Genomic DNA, 15777 nt, shown 5'->3' with positions numbered 1-15777 from the left:
AGTATAATTTAATAGGCTACCACTTACTCCGTGTGAACCTAATTTAGTAAGTAGTCTTTCATGGGGTGCGGTATCAAAAGCTCTTGCAGTCTAGATATATTATATTTATTTTGTTTCTTTTGTCATAATTCGAGATGACTGTGTTGTAGAATTCGAGTAAGTTAGTCACGCAAGAACGTTTCCGTCTGAACCCATGCTGCCTATCATTTATCAAACAGTTACTTTCTAAATGATGTTCGATAGCATCTCTGATGGTAGTTTCCATCTTTTTTCCTGCGACTGAAGTCAAACTTATAGGCCTGTAGTTATTTGGTTTCTTTTTGTCGCCTTTTTTGAATATGGGAGTAACGTTAGCTAGCTTCCATTTTCTTGGGACATCTCCGGATATGATGGATTTCTTGAAAATAATTTCTAATGGAACAACAATCTCATTTTTCATTTCCTTTGGGATTCTTGGATGCCAACCGCCAGGTCCTGGTGTTTTATTAACTTTGAGTTTCACTATACACCTTTTAATTTTACCCCAGACTTTTCACAGGTTTCAGTTTGGAGTTCACTTTGAGGTGTTTCGATTACAAATACTGAACTAAAATAATTGTTTAATGTATCACACATTCCTTCATTTGAATATTCAAGTTGACTGTCAGCAGATAATAGTGGACCAATGTGATTCCTAATAACCTTTTTATCTCTAATGTAACTATAGAATTCTTTGGGATCCTCTTTGGATTTATCAGCTATATTCATTTCGTATTGTCGTTTTCCTTTTTTTATTGTCTTTTTTAAATCTCTCTATATCAATATATAACTTTGATAGTCATTCGATGCACCCGAACACTTGTATTTCTTATAAGCCTGTCTCTTTTTAACAATATTTTTTTCCGTTTCTTTGTCAATTGTAAAATTGCGAAGATGGTTCAAAAAGCATTTGACACTTATGTTTCATTGTGGTTAAATGCTTGTTGTACCTTCCTCGTAATTTTACACACTGTATTTAAACAAATAATATGCGGGTCTCGATTTCCTAGACTCTCCGCCATCTTTGTTTACATACCGGAGCCCAGTGTCATATCGTCCTTTCTCTTCCAAAGAAAGAAGGTAATGTTTGCATTCGTATGTATTTGATTAATTGCAGTATACATAAAAGGAGTAATGCTCATTAGATCCCATCTCCTACTCACCAATTTATCGTACTTAGGCTCAAATTCGTGTATGTTCATCGATGTGGAACCGCGCATGTTTCCGAGGTTGATCTTCAATATTTTGTTACTGTTACAAAACATTACATTCGCATATCTCCCTTTCTCCCGTATTTGGGAAAGTGGTGAAAGGTTCCTTAATGGATTCACTAAATTTTATTTGGTGCTGCCAACATCTTCAATTTCATTATGTCTTTCGACTTAGAGCAAATACTAGAGATATATTCCAAGGGATGAGATGATGAGGCAACGACTGGAATGACGCAGGGGTATTTTACAAAAAATATTGGGGAAAGAATTGTCAGTGCATAGGTTATTCAAAACCTAGGCAATGGTATATGCTAATGTTAATCAGTAAATTTTTAGAAGTGCACACCTATGTGATATAGCAATAGAAAATTAATTTTGTGAATTATAAAACATTAACATAATATCAGTTTTTCTTGGCGGAAATCAATAACAAAACCTTGCTAAAAGCAAATATACTACTGAATGAAGCTGCGAGCATAGCATCGAGATGCCATGTAAGTTAGACGATGATTTTCACGCTGTGAACCGGGTGTTCCCCAAATCTAGTTGACATTAATAAATGCTGTTACAAAGATAGTAGGGCTTCCTTCAAGCTATGCAACAACTCTACTCCACGCAGTCCAATCAAGTACTTAATCAGGCCGTCAGCATCCATGACGACGACCCGATGGATCTTTAGAGTTATAGGTACCGCAGTACTAAATACAGCTTAGGTGAGATATGTTAGATAGCATAGGTTAAGTTAGGTTAGAATAGATGAATTTATCATCCTGTAATTTCTTCAACCTTGGCATCCATTGAAACAAACATGATGTAACATTCACCTTCTGCAACTTTCTTTGTTAGTAAATCAGTTTTAGCAACTTTTTGTTATTAATTTCTGCTAAGAAATACATATGTTGATGTATTATAATTAACAAAATGAATAATTTTCAATGCTATATCATGTAGATGTGCTTTTCTAAAAATTGACCAAACCTAGGCAATGCTATATGGTAATCAAGTACAGTTTATTTAGAGACAAGATTATGCCTCAAATCATTACAATCCTAAACACACAATGACATGGATGAAGTAGTAGTGTTATATGAATTTCTATGCAGACGACTCAAATATACTAAAGAAAGAATGGAAGAGGATTGCAACTCATTACAACAAGACTTGGACAAGATCTGGGAAAGGACTCAAAAGTGGGAAGTTAAATTCAATATCAAGAAATGTAGAATAATGGAATTTGGAAAAAGTAAAAACAGAATATTGAGAGATCATAAAATTGGGAAAAAAGAGGTCAAAAAAATTATTGAAGTCAATAAAAGTGGCATTTGTCTATTTGGATGAGGAAATGATAAAAAAAAATAATAATAATAACTACACTAATAATACCAAAACTCGAGTGTGCAGCAACACTCTGGACACCCAGTACAAAAAAAAAAAAAAAAAAAAAATAGAAAGAATACAAAGAGCAACAACAAAACTGGCACCAACTCTTTCCAAAATGACATATGAACAAAGACTGTCCAGATCTGGAACAAAGAAAGGAATGGAGGCCTACTAACTATAGAATTATGAAAGGAATTGAAATCTTAGATAAAAATGATTAACTGAAATGGGACAATGGAAAAACAAGAGGATACGAAAAGAAACTTAAAAAAGATAATTATAGAAGTGATCTGAAAAAAAAAAGTAGCTTCCCACATTGAGTGATAGATACTTGGAACAAATTAGACAAAAAAACAGTGTGTGCAAACACTATTCAAGATTTTAAGAAAAAACTTGATACTGAGAGATACAAAGACGGGTCACCATGAGCATAGCTCTCTTCCTGTATAATACAACTAGGTAAATACACACACACACACCTATGAAAGGCATAGAAGTAAATAAGAATGAAAAAATGAAACACTTGAGTAATCTTGATGTCAGAAAATTGCATGTACCAGATGAAATAGCAAACTGGATTTTGAAAGAATGCAGGAATGAACTGGCAGACAAAATACATAGCACAATAAACAGTTCCTTGAAAGAAGGAAAAGTTCCAGAAGATTGGAAAAAAGCAAATATACTACCTATATATAAAGGGGGAAAAAAAGAAGACCCTACCAACTAAAGACCAGTCTCTCGAACAAGTACAATAGCAAAAATTTGTGAAAGAATGATCAAAAGTAGATGGGTAAAATATTTAGAAAAAAACGTGCTAAATGCAAGGCAATTTGGATTCAGACAAGGACGAACATGCGTCACCAATTTGATATGTTTCTATTCAAGGCTAATAGATATAATACAAGAAAGAGATGGATGGGCTGATTGTGCATTTCTAGACCTAAAAAAGGCTTTTGACAAAGTACCACATAAGAAGTTGCTTAAGAAATTAGAGACTGAAGGAGGAATACAGGGCAAACTGCTTAAATGGATGGAAGACTTTTTGCAAGAAAGAAAAATGAGAGTAGTGATAAGAGACAAACACTCAAATTGGGATGAAGCAATAAGTGGTGTTCCACAAGGAACAGTTCTGGCCCCAATAATGTTTGCTATGTACATTAATGATATGGATGAAGAAATTGAAAGTTATATGAGCTTCTTTGCAGATGATGCAAAACTATTAAAAAAATTGAACACAGAAGAAGATTGTGAGTCACCACAGAGTGATCTAAATAAAGTATGGGAATGGAGTAGGAAGTGGGAGATGGAGTTCAATACAAAAATGTGTAGTATAATGGACTTTGGAAAAAGCAAAAACAGAATAACAGGATCATATAAATTGGGAGAAGACAAAAAAAAAAGTAGAAAATGAGAAGGACCTGGGAGTCATTGTTATGAATAATATGTCACCTGAGAAACAAATAAATAATATTTTTGGTGTGAAACTCATAATTTAATAAGAACAATCGAAGTGGCATTTACATACCTGGAAGAAGAAATAGTGAAGAAAATACTAATAATTCTGATAAGACCAAGATTGGAATATGCAGCAACAATGTGGTCGCCAAGTACAAAAAATGTATAAAAAAAGACTAGCAAAACTTGAGCTACAGACATTAGAGCAAAGAAGAGAGAGAGGAGATTTGATAACTATTTACATAATCATGAAAGTAATAGAAATTATTGATAGAGAGGATCTAATAAAATGGGACGATAGAAATACAAAAGGACACGGAAAGAAAATCAAGAAAACAGCTATAGAAGAGATCTGAAAAAGAACAGCTTGCCTCACAAAGTAATAGACATTTGGAACAAGTTAGATGAGAAAGTAGTGTGTGTAAAAACAATACATGAATTTAAAAATAGTTTAGATAAAATGAGGTATGAAGACTGGACACCACAAACATAGCTCCCCTTCCCGTAAAATACACACACACGCACACATGTAGACCGATTCACAGCGAAGATTGGAGCTCCAAAGTAGGAGAGAAGTTTTTGTGGTTTTCAACAACGAGGAAGTACCCCTTTGTATTTATAGGGAAGGGGAAAGCTTGTGGTGTAGTGGGAAGGTGATGAAAAGGAAGAAGGGGAGGGATTGCTGAGGGAAATGGAAGGAAATGAGGAAGGAGGCGCAAGGGCGTCACCTACGGAAAAAAGTAAACAAAAGATCAGCTGATGCTGGAGAAGTAAATAATTCCAGTAAAATCATTAAGTTTAGAAATATAGATAAGAACAACAAAATAGAAAGTGAAGATAATCATTTCAATGGATTTAATGAAGGGGGGGATGCCAACCTCCCCCGATTAGCAAGGCTAGAGGAAAGACTAGAAAATATGTCTCAACACTGGGAAAGTAGGCTAGGTCAACTCACAGAGATTGCACAGCAAGTTGATAAGTTGGGACAATTAAAGAAGGAAAACCAAAGCCTAACTAAAGTAGAAGAATTGAAAAAACAGTTAAAGGAAATAAAAGATGAGAATGAGGAATTAAAGAGAAATAATAGAGAGAATAAAGAGTCCATAGCAAAAGAAACACAGGGTTAAGACAGTCTAAGAGAACATTAAAGTTGCATTTAAAGACATAGTGACACAGCAGATGAGAGAACAAACTGCAAATACAGTTATTAAAGTAATGAGGGAGAAGGAGAATATAGTAAGAGACTTAGCAGATAAAAAGAAATGTATAATTATATTAGGGATGGAAGAGAAGTATAACTTAAACAGGACTACGAGAACTAAAGAGGGAAAAGAAAAAGTAAACAATATATTAGAATTAGTTCAGGAAAATGAACCTGAAATCATGAAAAAAAAATTGAAGAAATGTATAGACTCAGGAAAGGCCAGACCAATTAAGATTAAATTCAGGTCACAAACAACAGCAGAGAATATTTTAGCAAAAACTGGGAAACTAGCAGACAGTGAACAATATAAAAAGGTATGGATAAAAAGAGAAATGAATAAAGAGGAAAGAGAGGAGGAAAAAACGAAAAGACAAAAAGCTAAGAAAAAAACATGAGAAGAACAGAGTCACAAAAAGAGGAACTCTATTGGAAAGTAGTGAATATGAAAGTGAGGAAATGGACCATAACAGAGAAAAACAAAAGGGAAACAGTAAATACAATGGAAGTAGCAGAAAATTAAGAGTGTCTTACACAAATATAGATGGATTAATAACAGGCTTGAACGAACTGAATGATTATCTGAAGGAAAAAGAACCGGACATAATGGGAATTGTAGAAACAAAATTAAAAGGTCCACTACCACCCAACAGTACTCATTGGCATCAACTCATGTAATGGAATAGAAGGAGAATTCATTCTGTTATATACCGAAGTTTGAATTTCAATTTCATCGTTTCCGACCGGCTTATCCTCACTCCTGTATATATGTTATATGTTCACCACCTTTGACTCTTTCATAGATCACCTCATTTATGTAATCCACGTCTTCGTTTCTAGGATATTTTATGGCTCTTTTTTGGAAATATAGATAGCTGTTGGCGTTAACTTCAAGTTCTTTGTAGACCTTTTCGATCACATCATCCCTTGTTTTGACCAAAATACCAAATTTCTTTGGAAACCTGAATCTACCTGTTTCACCCATGCCAATCCGTAAAAGAATTTCTGCGAGTGCCCTGTTTTCTTTATCCTCGGCCTTCAATCTAACATTTTGTACCAATTCTCTTTTATTTTCATTGTATTTTATTTTTTTCTATAGAGCTCCTTTAATTCTTGTTTTATTTCTTCCTTCTTTAATTCTTCTTTTTCTTGGAAAGTCCTTTCCCAAACCTTAAGGGGGACCGACACATCTGATTCCGATTCGTCGACGGCATAGTCGTAATCAGGCAGGATCATTGCCGTTGCGGCTTCTTCAGTAATATTGTAAGCTGAAGCAGGAATCTCAACGGATCCCAATTCAGGTTCCTCTTCTGGAATTACCTGCTCGCTGTCGATACCTTTCACTAAAGATTCCTCCTCCCTAATGGATGGCATGTCCGAAAAAAATTCTTTATATACCACGTTTGCCGGATTTTTCACCACACATTCACCATTAACCTTATGGTAAACTGTTTTTCCATGAGTTTGCGGTTTTTTATATAATCATTGTATTTCCAATCAATGTAATACTTTTGGCATTCCTCGTGACAGCTTTTACCACCACTCATAGTGAAATTCCTGTATCCTGCAAGATAATGTTTCATAAACTTTTCCGATTCTTCCTCTTTAATTTCTCCGTCGAAATCTATTATGAGATCGTACTTCATCAGAGTACACTTAATTTTTGTTATTTCGTAACCTATTGTTGAACCCCAATATTTTCCCATGAAATCTCTTAATTGTATCTGTTACTGCACTATTTTTTTTTTTTTTTTGAGTGAGGCGTAAAGTTGGAAAAACTCATTCCTGTGCTCGTTATGAAGAGCATAATTTTCTACACACTTTCTTTTGGGTAATTCTTCGTCTTCATCTGTGCACTACTCTTTGAACCGCGTTCATCCATTGCAGCGATGCTTGATATGGTACATGGTAGCTTTAAATATATTCCTACACCATGGGGGGATATTTTTGCCGGATTTCGGAAGGAAACGCCAAGAAATCTTCAAAACTGATTTTTTTTTTTTTTTATATACATAGGTACCACTGTTAATATCAGTATTAAGAGCCATTTGTTGCCTTTCCCTACTACATTTTTGTTAATGCCCCACTGTATTTGTTTATGCTCGTGTTACACCTTTTACAAGCTCTCAAAAAGTTAATGTCAAACTTATTTTTTTCCTACAGGTCGAGGGTAAATATCAACATTTCCTTGGAAAAGGTATCCAAAAATTCTGTATATTCATCACGGAACAAAGAGAAACTCATGTGACACACCTATCTCATGAGTCATCTTAAATATCACATGATGGCCCACACTGGAGAGAAACCTTTCCATTGTGACCTGTGTGATGCAGCTTTCTCAGGAAAGAGTCATCTAAAAAATCACATGATGACCCACACTGGAGAGAAGCCTTTCAAGTGTGACCTGTGTGATGCAGCTTTCTCAAGAAAGAATACTCTCAAAAATCACATGACGACCCACACTGGAGAGAAGCCTTTCAAGTGTGACCTGTGTGATGCAACTTTTTCACGAAAGAGTGGTCTCAAATATCATGTGATGGCCCACACGGGAGAGAAGCCTTTCCAGTGTGACCTGTGCAATGCAACTTTTTCACAAAAGAGGAATCTCAAATATCATATGATGACCCACACGGGAGAGAAGCCTTTCCAATGTGACCTGTGTGATGCAGCTTTCTCAGTAGGGAGTCATCTCAAAAGTCATAAAATAACCCACACTGGAGAGAAGCCTTTCAAGTGTGACCTGTGTGATGCAGCATTCTCACTGAAGAGAACTCTCAAACTACATATGGCGACCCACACTGGAGAGAAGCCTTTTAAGTGTGACCAGTGTGATGCAGCTTTCCCAGAGAATAATGCTCTCAAATATCATGTGATTACCCACACTGGAGAGAAACCTTTCAAATGTGACCTGTGTGATGCAGCTTTCTCACGGAAGGGTTCTCTCAAACGACACGTGGTAACCCACACTGGAGATAAGCCTTTTCAATGTGATCTGTGTGATGCAGCTTTCGTACAAAAGGGTCATCTAAAACAACACATGATGATCCACACTGGAGAGAAGCCTTTCCAATGTGACGTGTGCAATGCAACTTTCTCAGCAAAGGGTAAACTCAAACGTCACGTGAGGACCCACACTGGAGAGAAGCCTTTCAAATGTGACCTGTGTAATGCATATTTCTCAGAAAAGAATGGTCTCAAACAACACGCAGTGACCCACACTGGAGAGAAGCCTTTCAAATGTGGCCTGTGTGATGCAGCTTTCTCACAAAAGAATGGTCTCAAACATCACGCAGTGACCCACACTGGAGAGAAGCCTTTCAAATGTGACCTGTGTGATGCAGCATTCTCATCGAAGAGTTATGTCAAACTACATATGGTGACCCACACTGGAGAGAAGCCTTTCAAATGTGACATGTGTGATGCAGCTTTCTCAGGGCATAGTGGTCTCAGATATCATATGATGTCTCACACTGGAGAGAAGCCTTTCAAGTGTGACCTGTGTGATGCAGCTTTCTCATGGAAGAACAGTCTCAAACTACATATGGTGACCCACACTGGAGAGAAGCCTTTCAAGTGTGACCTGTGTGATGCAGCTTTCTCACAAAAGGGTAGTTTTAAACAACATTTGGTGACCCACACTGGAGAAAAGCCTTTTAAATGCAGCATGTGTGATGCAGGTTTCTCAGAAAAGACTAATCTCAAACTACACATGAAGACCCACACTGGAGAGAAGCCTTTCAAGTGTGACCTGTGTGATGCAGCTTTCTCAATGAAGAGTTCTCTCAAAAAGCACATGATGACCCACACTGGAGAGAAGCCTTTCAAGTGTGACCTGTGTGATGCAGCTTTCTCACAAAAGAGTGCTCTCAAAAAGCACATGATGACCCACACTGGAGAGAAACCTTTCAAGTGTGACCTATGTGATGTAGCTTTCAGAGTAAAGAGTAATCTCAAACAACACTTGGTGACCCACACTGAAGAAAAGCCTTTCAAGTGTGACCTGTGTGATGCAACTTTCTCAGGAAAGAAAAATCTCAAATGTCACATGATGACCCACACTGGAGAGAAGCCTTTCCAATGTGACCTGTGTAATGCAGCTTTCTCACAAAAGGGTTCTTTAAAAAAGCATATGATGACCCACACAGGAGAGAAGCCTTTCAAATGTGACCTGTGTGATGCGGCTTTCTCAATGAAGAGTTCTCTCAAACAACATATGGTAACCCACACTGGAGAGAAGCCTTTCAAGTGTGACTTGTGTGATGCAGCTTTCTCAGGGAATAGTGGTCTCAAATATCATGTGATGGCTCACACTGGAGAGAAACCTTTCAAGTGTGACCTGTGTGATGCAGCTTTCAGAGTAAAGGGTGGTCTCAAAAAACACTTGGTGACCCACACTGAAGAGAAGCCTTTCAAGTGTGATCTGTGTGATGCAGTTTTCTCACAAAAGAGTAGTCTCAGACGACACTTGGTGACCCACAGTGAAGTGAAGCCTTTCAAGTGTGACCAGTGTGATGCAGCTTTCACACGAAAGATTAATCTCAAACGACACTTGGTGACCCACACTAGATAGAAGCCTTTGAAATGCGACATGTGTCATGCAGCTTTCTCAGGAAAGAGTCATCTCAAACTACACGTGGTGAACCACACTAGAGAGAAGCCTTTCCAATCTAACCCGTGTTATGCAGTTTCCCAACAAAAGGACCCTCGAACGACACATGACCCACACCTTTCAAGTGTGACCTGTGTGATGAAGCTATCTCAAGAACGACTGCTCTGAAATATCACGTGATGACCCACACTGGAGAAAAGTCTTTCAGTTTTGACCTGTGCGATGGAGCTTTCTCAGAAAAGACTGTTTTCAAACATCACATGATGACCCACACTGAAGAGAAACCTTTCCAGTGTGACCTGTGAGATGCATCTTTCTGAAGAGTGTTCTCAAACATCGCGTGATGACGCACGCTTTAGAGAAGCCTTTTGAGTGTGAACTGTTTGATGCAGCTTTCTCAGAAAAAAATACCTCACGTGGTGGCCCATACAGGAAAGAAAACCTTTCAGCCTTCTCACTAAAGATTCGTTTCAAATGTCACATTGACTCACACCTCACGAAAGGTTGATATGTATTGGGTGATGACCCACGCTGGTGGCCGCACAGATAATTTCATTAGACATGCATACATTATTAATCTTACTTAACTCTTTCATGAATCTTCATAATGCGTGCATGCCAAACGGATTTGTTATCCGTGTGTCCAATTATGAATTCATTATTGGTGTTGCACATTTTATGAATATTGATCTGCGCTGATTCACAATATGCATTACATGTGCTACCAAGCCCTATAGCCTAGGCTTATCCTGTGTTATTGATATAGTGCCACACGCTGCATTGCAGTTATCAATGCATCGCCTTTAGCCTGCGGTGTTTGTTGAAGGCCTGACTTCTTCGGCCCTTGGTCACTTTAGGGGTCGATCCAAGGGCTGAAAAGGGTGCGAAGGTAGTTGGGATCACATCTGCCTTTAGACGAGGCCGCACAACTCCCGAATATCCAATAGAATAAGCCAGATCCTTCACAAGACGGGCTCATAGTGATTCAAGCAAAATTTAGAATGATCACTTGGTACCCACAATGATTCCTTTCTCTCAATTATGTTCATCTTCCACATCCAAATAGCCCTTCGATCTGCATCACAGGGGAATTGAAAGAAGCTCCGACCACTACGTTGCCCGTTGTTACAGTTGGCAGATACACAGTAGACCATGATTTATTCAATTTTCCCACAATTATTCAATGTTGAACAATGACGTGTGAATAGCGATATTTGGCTACTAATACATCACTCCTCCGAAGATTCTTGACGATAGCCGAAGGTGGCTCTGTTTCCGAATTGCAAACGATTTATTTAGGTTTGAAAAATGGCGTTCATGTGCCTGAATTCTAATTGGCAAAACTGTATCGTGGGAATGGTCGGCAATGTTTCTTTATTTACTCTCCTTGGAGTTTAAAAAATTGTCTTCACTTTTGCATTCTGACCCCTAAGTGTTCCATGAAGTGCACGGGTCGTTTTGTAATTACGAAAAATCAAGAATATTAGGAAATTGTGCAACTGGTGGATATATATTATATGTACGTCATGACGGATAAAGTTCTGTTTATCTTAGTGTTATGTAAACTTCTTTGATGTATACGACATTGTTACTTGAAATCTGTGTTACTGTAAATATATCTACGGTAATATATTTAGCAGTGTTTATTGTATCCTTTGAAACAACTCTAGTATTTCAATGAAGTCTTTCCAAGAGTAATATCAGATGTCATATGATAAATTGTTCATTGTTGACGAATGATGATAAAATTGCTGAACGGTTTGTTATTATGCTAAGAAGAGCTTGTTCGTGGTGTCTAGTAGTATTATTGCATGTGCTAGTTCTCTCGTAACTCCTGAGGCAGAACCTTGCTGTTGCAAGTGTAGTTGCAAAGGGGCGAGAGTGAAACGCACCTAGGGCGACTTACGCGTTTATTAATCATTGGGTTATGTGTACAAGAGGGCGCGTGGTACACGCAGGAAGGCAAACGGGTATCTGTCGGCCTGGGCCCCGAACGGGCGCGTCCCACCTCATGCCGAAGACTCTGCCGACGATCCATCTAGATATGTTCGGAACTCTGCCTAGCAGCTCTAGGCGCGGTTACGTGCGTGTGGCATCGTCATGCTTCCGAATGTCTACACGCCTACGTTCCTTCTTACTCCTATTAGATGCCTGCATAAGTAGTCATTCGTGTCTATGTGGCACTGTGGTCACGCTCGTAGAACCATCGCGAGGGGTACATCTATTCGCGAGCCGAGACGACCGACGGGGAATCATAGGGAATCCACGCACGAGGACCGCGGGTCCTCCACCGAGGGATGGGACGCGACGGGGCCGACGGCGTCGGGAGGGCAAGGGGACACTAGGCGGAGGTTGCGCCACCAGAGTCTCCCGCTCTGGAGGTAGATTTAGTAGTCTTTGGACCTATCGCGGCCCATAAGCACCCCGATCTTGTCCCAACGTAGGGACAACCGGTCCTGAATCCGCGTGCGTTGGCCGACACTCAATTGGAGGAGGGGCCGGGCGTGCTCGTTGTACCGGGGTTGCACCTGGTCAGCTTGAGCGGCGGCGCGGCAAACGCAATCCTACTCCGAAAAGGAGTCCGGGTGGGTCGGGACGCAAGTGCGGAGAGGGCGGCCGTACATGCTCTGGGCGGGGGAGTGGCCGGTAGGAGACGGGGTGTTGCCTAATTGTAGGAGACCTCGGTCGAACTCCTCGAACTCGATATTGCCGATGGACGCTGTCTTTAGGATGAGGTGCTTACCTGCCTTAACCACGGCTTCAGCGTGCCCATTAGACGGGGTAGTTACATGAAGCGACCATATGGTAGGCATCCCAGCGTTCCGTGAAATGGTTGAATTCGGTGCTGGTAAAAGGAAGGCCACCGTCAGTGAGAAGGTGGAGGGAGACGCCACCTCCCGGAAGCAGCAGCAGAATTTCCGGATGACTCTGGTAGACGTGTCCTGGTCGCAGGGCGTGATGAAGGTCCAGCCTGAGAGCTTGTCCGCCATAACCAGTAACGGCTTTCCTGCGATGTGAAAGAACTCGACGACAGGTAGACTCGGATGGGCCGGTCGTCGCACAGGAAGGGCTCCTGCTGCTGTCTAGGGAACAGCACTTGGCAGGGTTTGCAGGCTTCCACTATCTTCTTGATGTCAGAATCGATACCGGGCCAGAAGACGGTTTGCCTAGTCCATCGCTTGGTGTCCCTCGCGCTGCTGTGGCTATCGTGCAGGCGGGCTAGTGTGCGCTTCCGTAGAGCGGCGGGGACGACGATGCGCTTCCCGCACAGCAGTTCCCCGCCAGTGGAGAGGACGTCCCAGAGCTTCCAATACGGGATGGCGGAGCTGGGTAGGGCAAAGCGGTTGGACGGGACCCCGGAGGACACGCATGTAAGCAGATTTCCGTAGGCGCTGTCCATTCGTGCCCTGGCCCGGAGTTCACAGTCGGTCTCGTCCTCCGACGTGGGGTGGGAGACCAGGGCTCGCGAGAGGGCGTCCAGGATGCAAGGGTGCTTGATGAGCTGGCGATGGTCTGTCATCAACGTGAAGTGGGGCAAAACAGACAGATATATTCTGCATTTGGAAGCGGCCCAGGTGACAGCAAGCATCTCCAGTTTGATGGTGGCGTAGCAGGTTTCGGCGCCCGTCAGGAACCGCGAGCCACACCGAACAAGACGCAAGCGCCCCTGACCGTGGCCTTGGAGTAGGGCGTACCCGATGGCGTAGAGGCGCGATGCGTCCTTCTGCAGTACCATTGCCAGGGCAGGGTCGAAGGGCGCCAGTACGAGTGGTGACGACAGAGCTCGCTTGACTTTGGCGAAACCATTGTCGTGACCCGGAGTCCAGGTGAATGAACGCTTAGGGTTCATTAGAGGTCGTAAGGGTTGAGTTGTCGCTGCTGTGGCCGGGGTGAGGTCCGCCCATTGGCTCACGAGGCCCATGAAGGAGCGTAGGCTAGTCAAGTTGTCGTGCGTGGGGAAGTCCCTTGTGTCCCAGACCTTATCCTCGTCGGCGGAGATGACGTCGGCTGAGAGACGGTAACCACAGAAGCTGACGTTGGGGGCGACGACCATGAATTTCCCCTTGTTAAATGTAATGGCGTGGTTGCGGCACCTAGTGAGCATGTGCTGGATCCTCCGGAAGTGAGAGGGGAGGTCCTCTTCAACCGGGAGGATGTTCTTCACCACTTCAACGCAATTGGCAACGTATTGCAGAGCCGCGTCCCCACTGAGACAGTAGGCGTTGCCGGTGGCCGCAAAGCCCATTGGTCCCCGGCAGTGCTTATAACGCCCGTAAGGGGTGGTGAACGTGGTGAAGTGCTGGTCCTCCTCGGCGAAGTGAAACAGGCTTGCTACCTAAGAGGGGGACTTAATGCGGGCGAGCAATATCTTGATGGTGATTTCTTTGTTTTATTAACACATGGGTGTTAGTTCCTTTGTATGGGGATTATGTGGTTGGTGGACGTGGCTAGATATGGCGTATATATTGAACTTGTGGTAAAGTAATTGGGTTAGGTATGAGAAAGGGGGGCATTAGTTCTCTCTGGTGACATTAGGCATCTCGTGTACATTAGGTGATACTGCGTGGGCGTTATGTTTGTCTTATTTTGCACAATTGAGTCAAACTGTTTTATGATTGAGGAATTTGTGATGTCTGCAAGATTGGGGTCTTGCTAAAGACGAGTACCATCTTGTATGTGTGTAGATCACGTGCATGGTTGGTGATGGTTATATGAGGTCCATCTGCCAATGACCGTGAAGGGCATCCGCCGTCGTAAAGCACTTCACGGGGGAGGTGACGCTGAGGATCGCCGCAAACGGTATGGATGGGGTGTGACACCTGAGAGTTGAGCTTAGTCTGGTCCACCGTGATGCGCACGCCTTTATTCTTGGCCACGAGGACCATTGGGTGGCTCCACTCCGAGGGATCCTCACCGACAGGCGCGATGATGCCTTGCCGCACCATTGAGTCAAGTTCTTCCTTCACTTGGCCCTGAAATGTGAAAGTTATCGGCCTGGGCGTGTGGATGGCGAAGGTCACCGCGTCGGTTTTCAGGTGGATTCTCTTTGGGGGCCCACCATCTCTCCAAGGGGGGCGGTGCGGAGGTTATCTTTGGAGACCAGGACGTCGCTAAATTCCCGTAGAAAGTGGTCGCGAGAGTCGGCTAGCGAGCTGTCAACGGGTAGTGTTGGCTTGGCGTACCTGTTCGAGTATGTCGGGCGGGACTATGACCAACTCCCTATTGACAGTGGGCGAATGAGAGGAGGGGGGGGGCGGCTGCAAGCTGGCCCTGGGTATCCCCAACATGTGTAGGTGTTGAGTGCCTATCACCGTGACGTCTGCACTTGCGGATGATGAAAGGCGGCCGTCAGACACATGGCGGCAGATGCCGGCTTTCCCCTTGGGAGGGGCAGTAGTGCCGTGACTTGACTCGTGGTGGTGTTTGTCCCGACCCTTGGTCGACTTGCAATACTCCCAGTGAACATTTTTTGTTGCAGGCGTGGTAGTGGACATCCCCGGCAGGTCACTTGGAGGTGCGAGGGCGGTGTTCTTTGTTCCCGCAGCTGTGGCAGGTGCTGTTAGACGCCCATAATTTCCCGAGGTCGTGCCGGCGGCCGCAGGATTGACATGGACCGTTGCATCGCGGGGGTGCATGCGCCATACGCTAGGCCCTTTTGTATACCCAGACGGCGTTTAAGCTCGGGTCATCCTGGACAGCCGAGGCTGTCACCCTCAATGCTTCGTGTGAGCGGTAGCTGGTCAGTACCTCCTGCACTGACGTATTTGTAGCGAGGGAGCTGAGGCGTTGTACGGGTTCCTCGCCCCTGACGCCGATAAGCATCACCATTTTCAGCTGGGCCTCCGCACAAGTGACGGGGTTTCCGGTGCATAGGCCTACTTCTTCAGCCTTACTCTTAACCC

At 42.5% G+C, this 15777-nt stretch overlaps 2 protein-coding genes across 2 annotated transcripts; one reads left to right on the top strand and one right to left on the bottom strand.

Moving 5' to 3' along the window:
• Positions 1 to 812: 812 nt before the first annotated feature.
• On the top strand, positions 813 to 11630 carry LOC143031898 (uncharacterized). Its single transcript, XM_076196262.1, has 2 exons — positions 813 to 1098; positions 7429 to 11630. The coding sequence occupies exon 2, from the start codon at positions 7526 to 7528 to the stop codon at positions 9833 to 9835; it is 2310 nt and encodes a 769-aa protein (XP_076052377.1). The 5' UTR covers positions 813 to 1098; positions 7429 to 7525; the 3' UTR covers positions 9836 to 11630.
• A 1110-nt stretch (positions 11631 to 12740) lies between these two features.
• On the bottom strand, positions 12741 to 14120 carry LOC143030448 (uncharacterized). Its single transcript, XM_076193597.1, has one exon. It carries the CDS (start codon positions 14118 to 14120, stop codon positions 12741 to 12743), a length of 1380 nt encoding a protein of 459 aa, XP_076049712.1.
• Between the last annotated feature and the right edge of the window lie 1657 nt (positions 14121 to 15777).

The sequence above is a fragment of the Oratosquilla oratoria genome, chromosome 12 (assembly GCF_046742065.1).
Source record: "Oratosquilla oratoria isolate Oo_2021 chromosome 12, ASM4674206v1, whole genome shotgun sequence".
In the NCBI taxonomy this organism is placed as follows: Eukaryota; Metazoa; Arthropoda; class Malacostraca; order Stomatopoda; family Squillidae; genus Oratosquilla; species Oratosquilla oratoria.
Note: the sequence above shows the minus strand (reverse complement) of the source record. Positions and strands in the feature narration are given on the sequence as shown.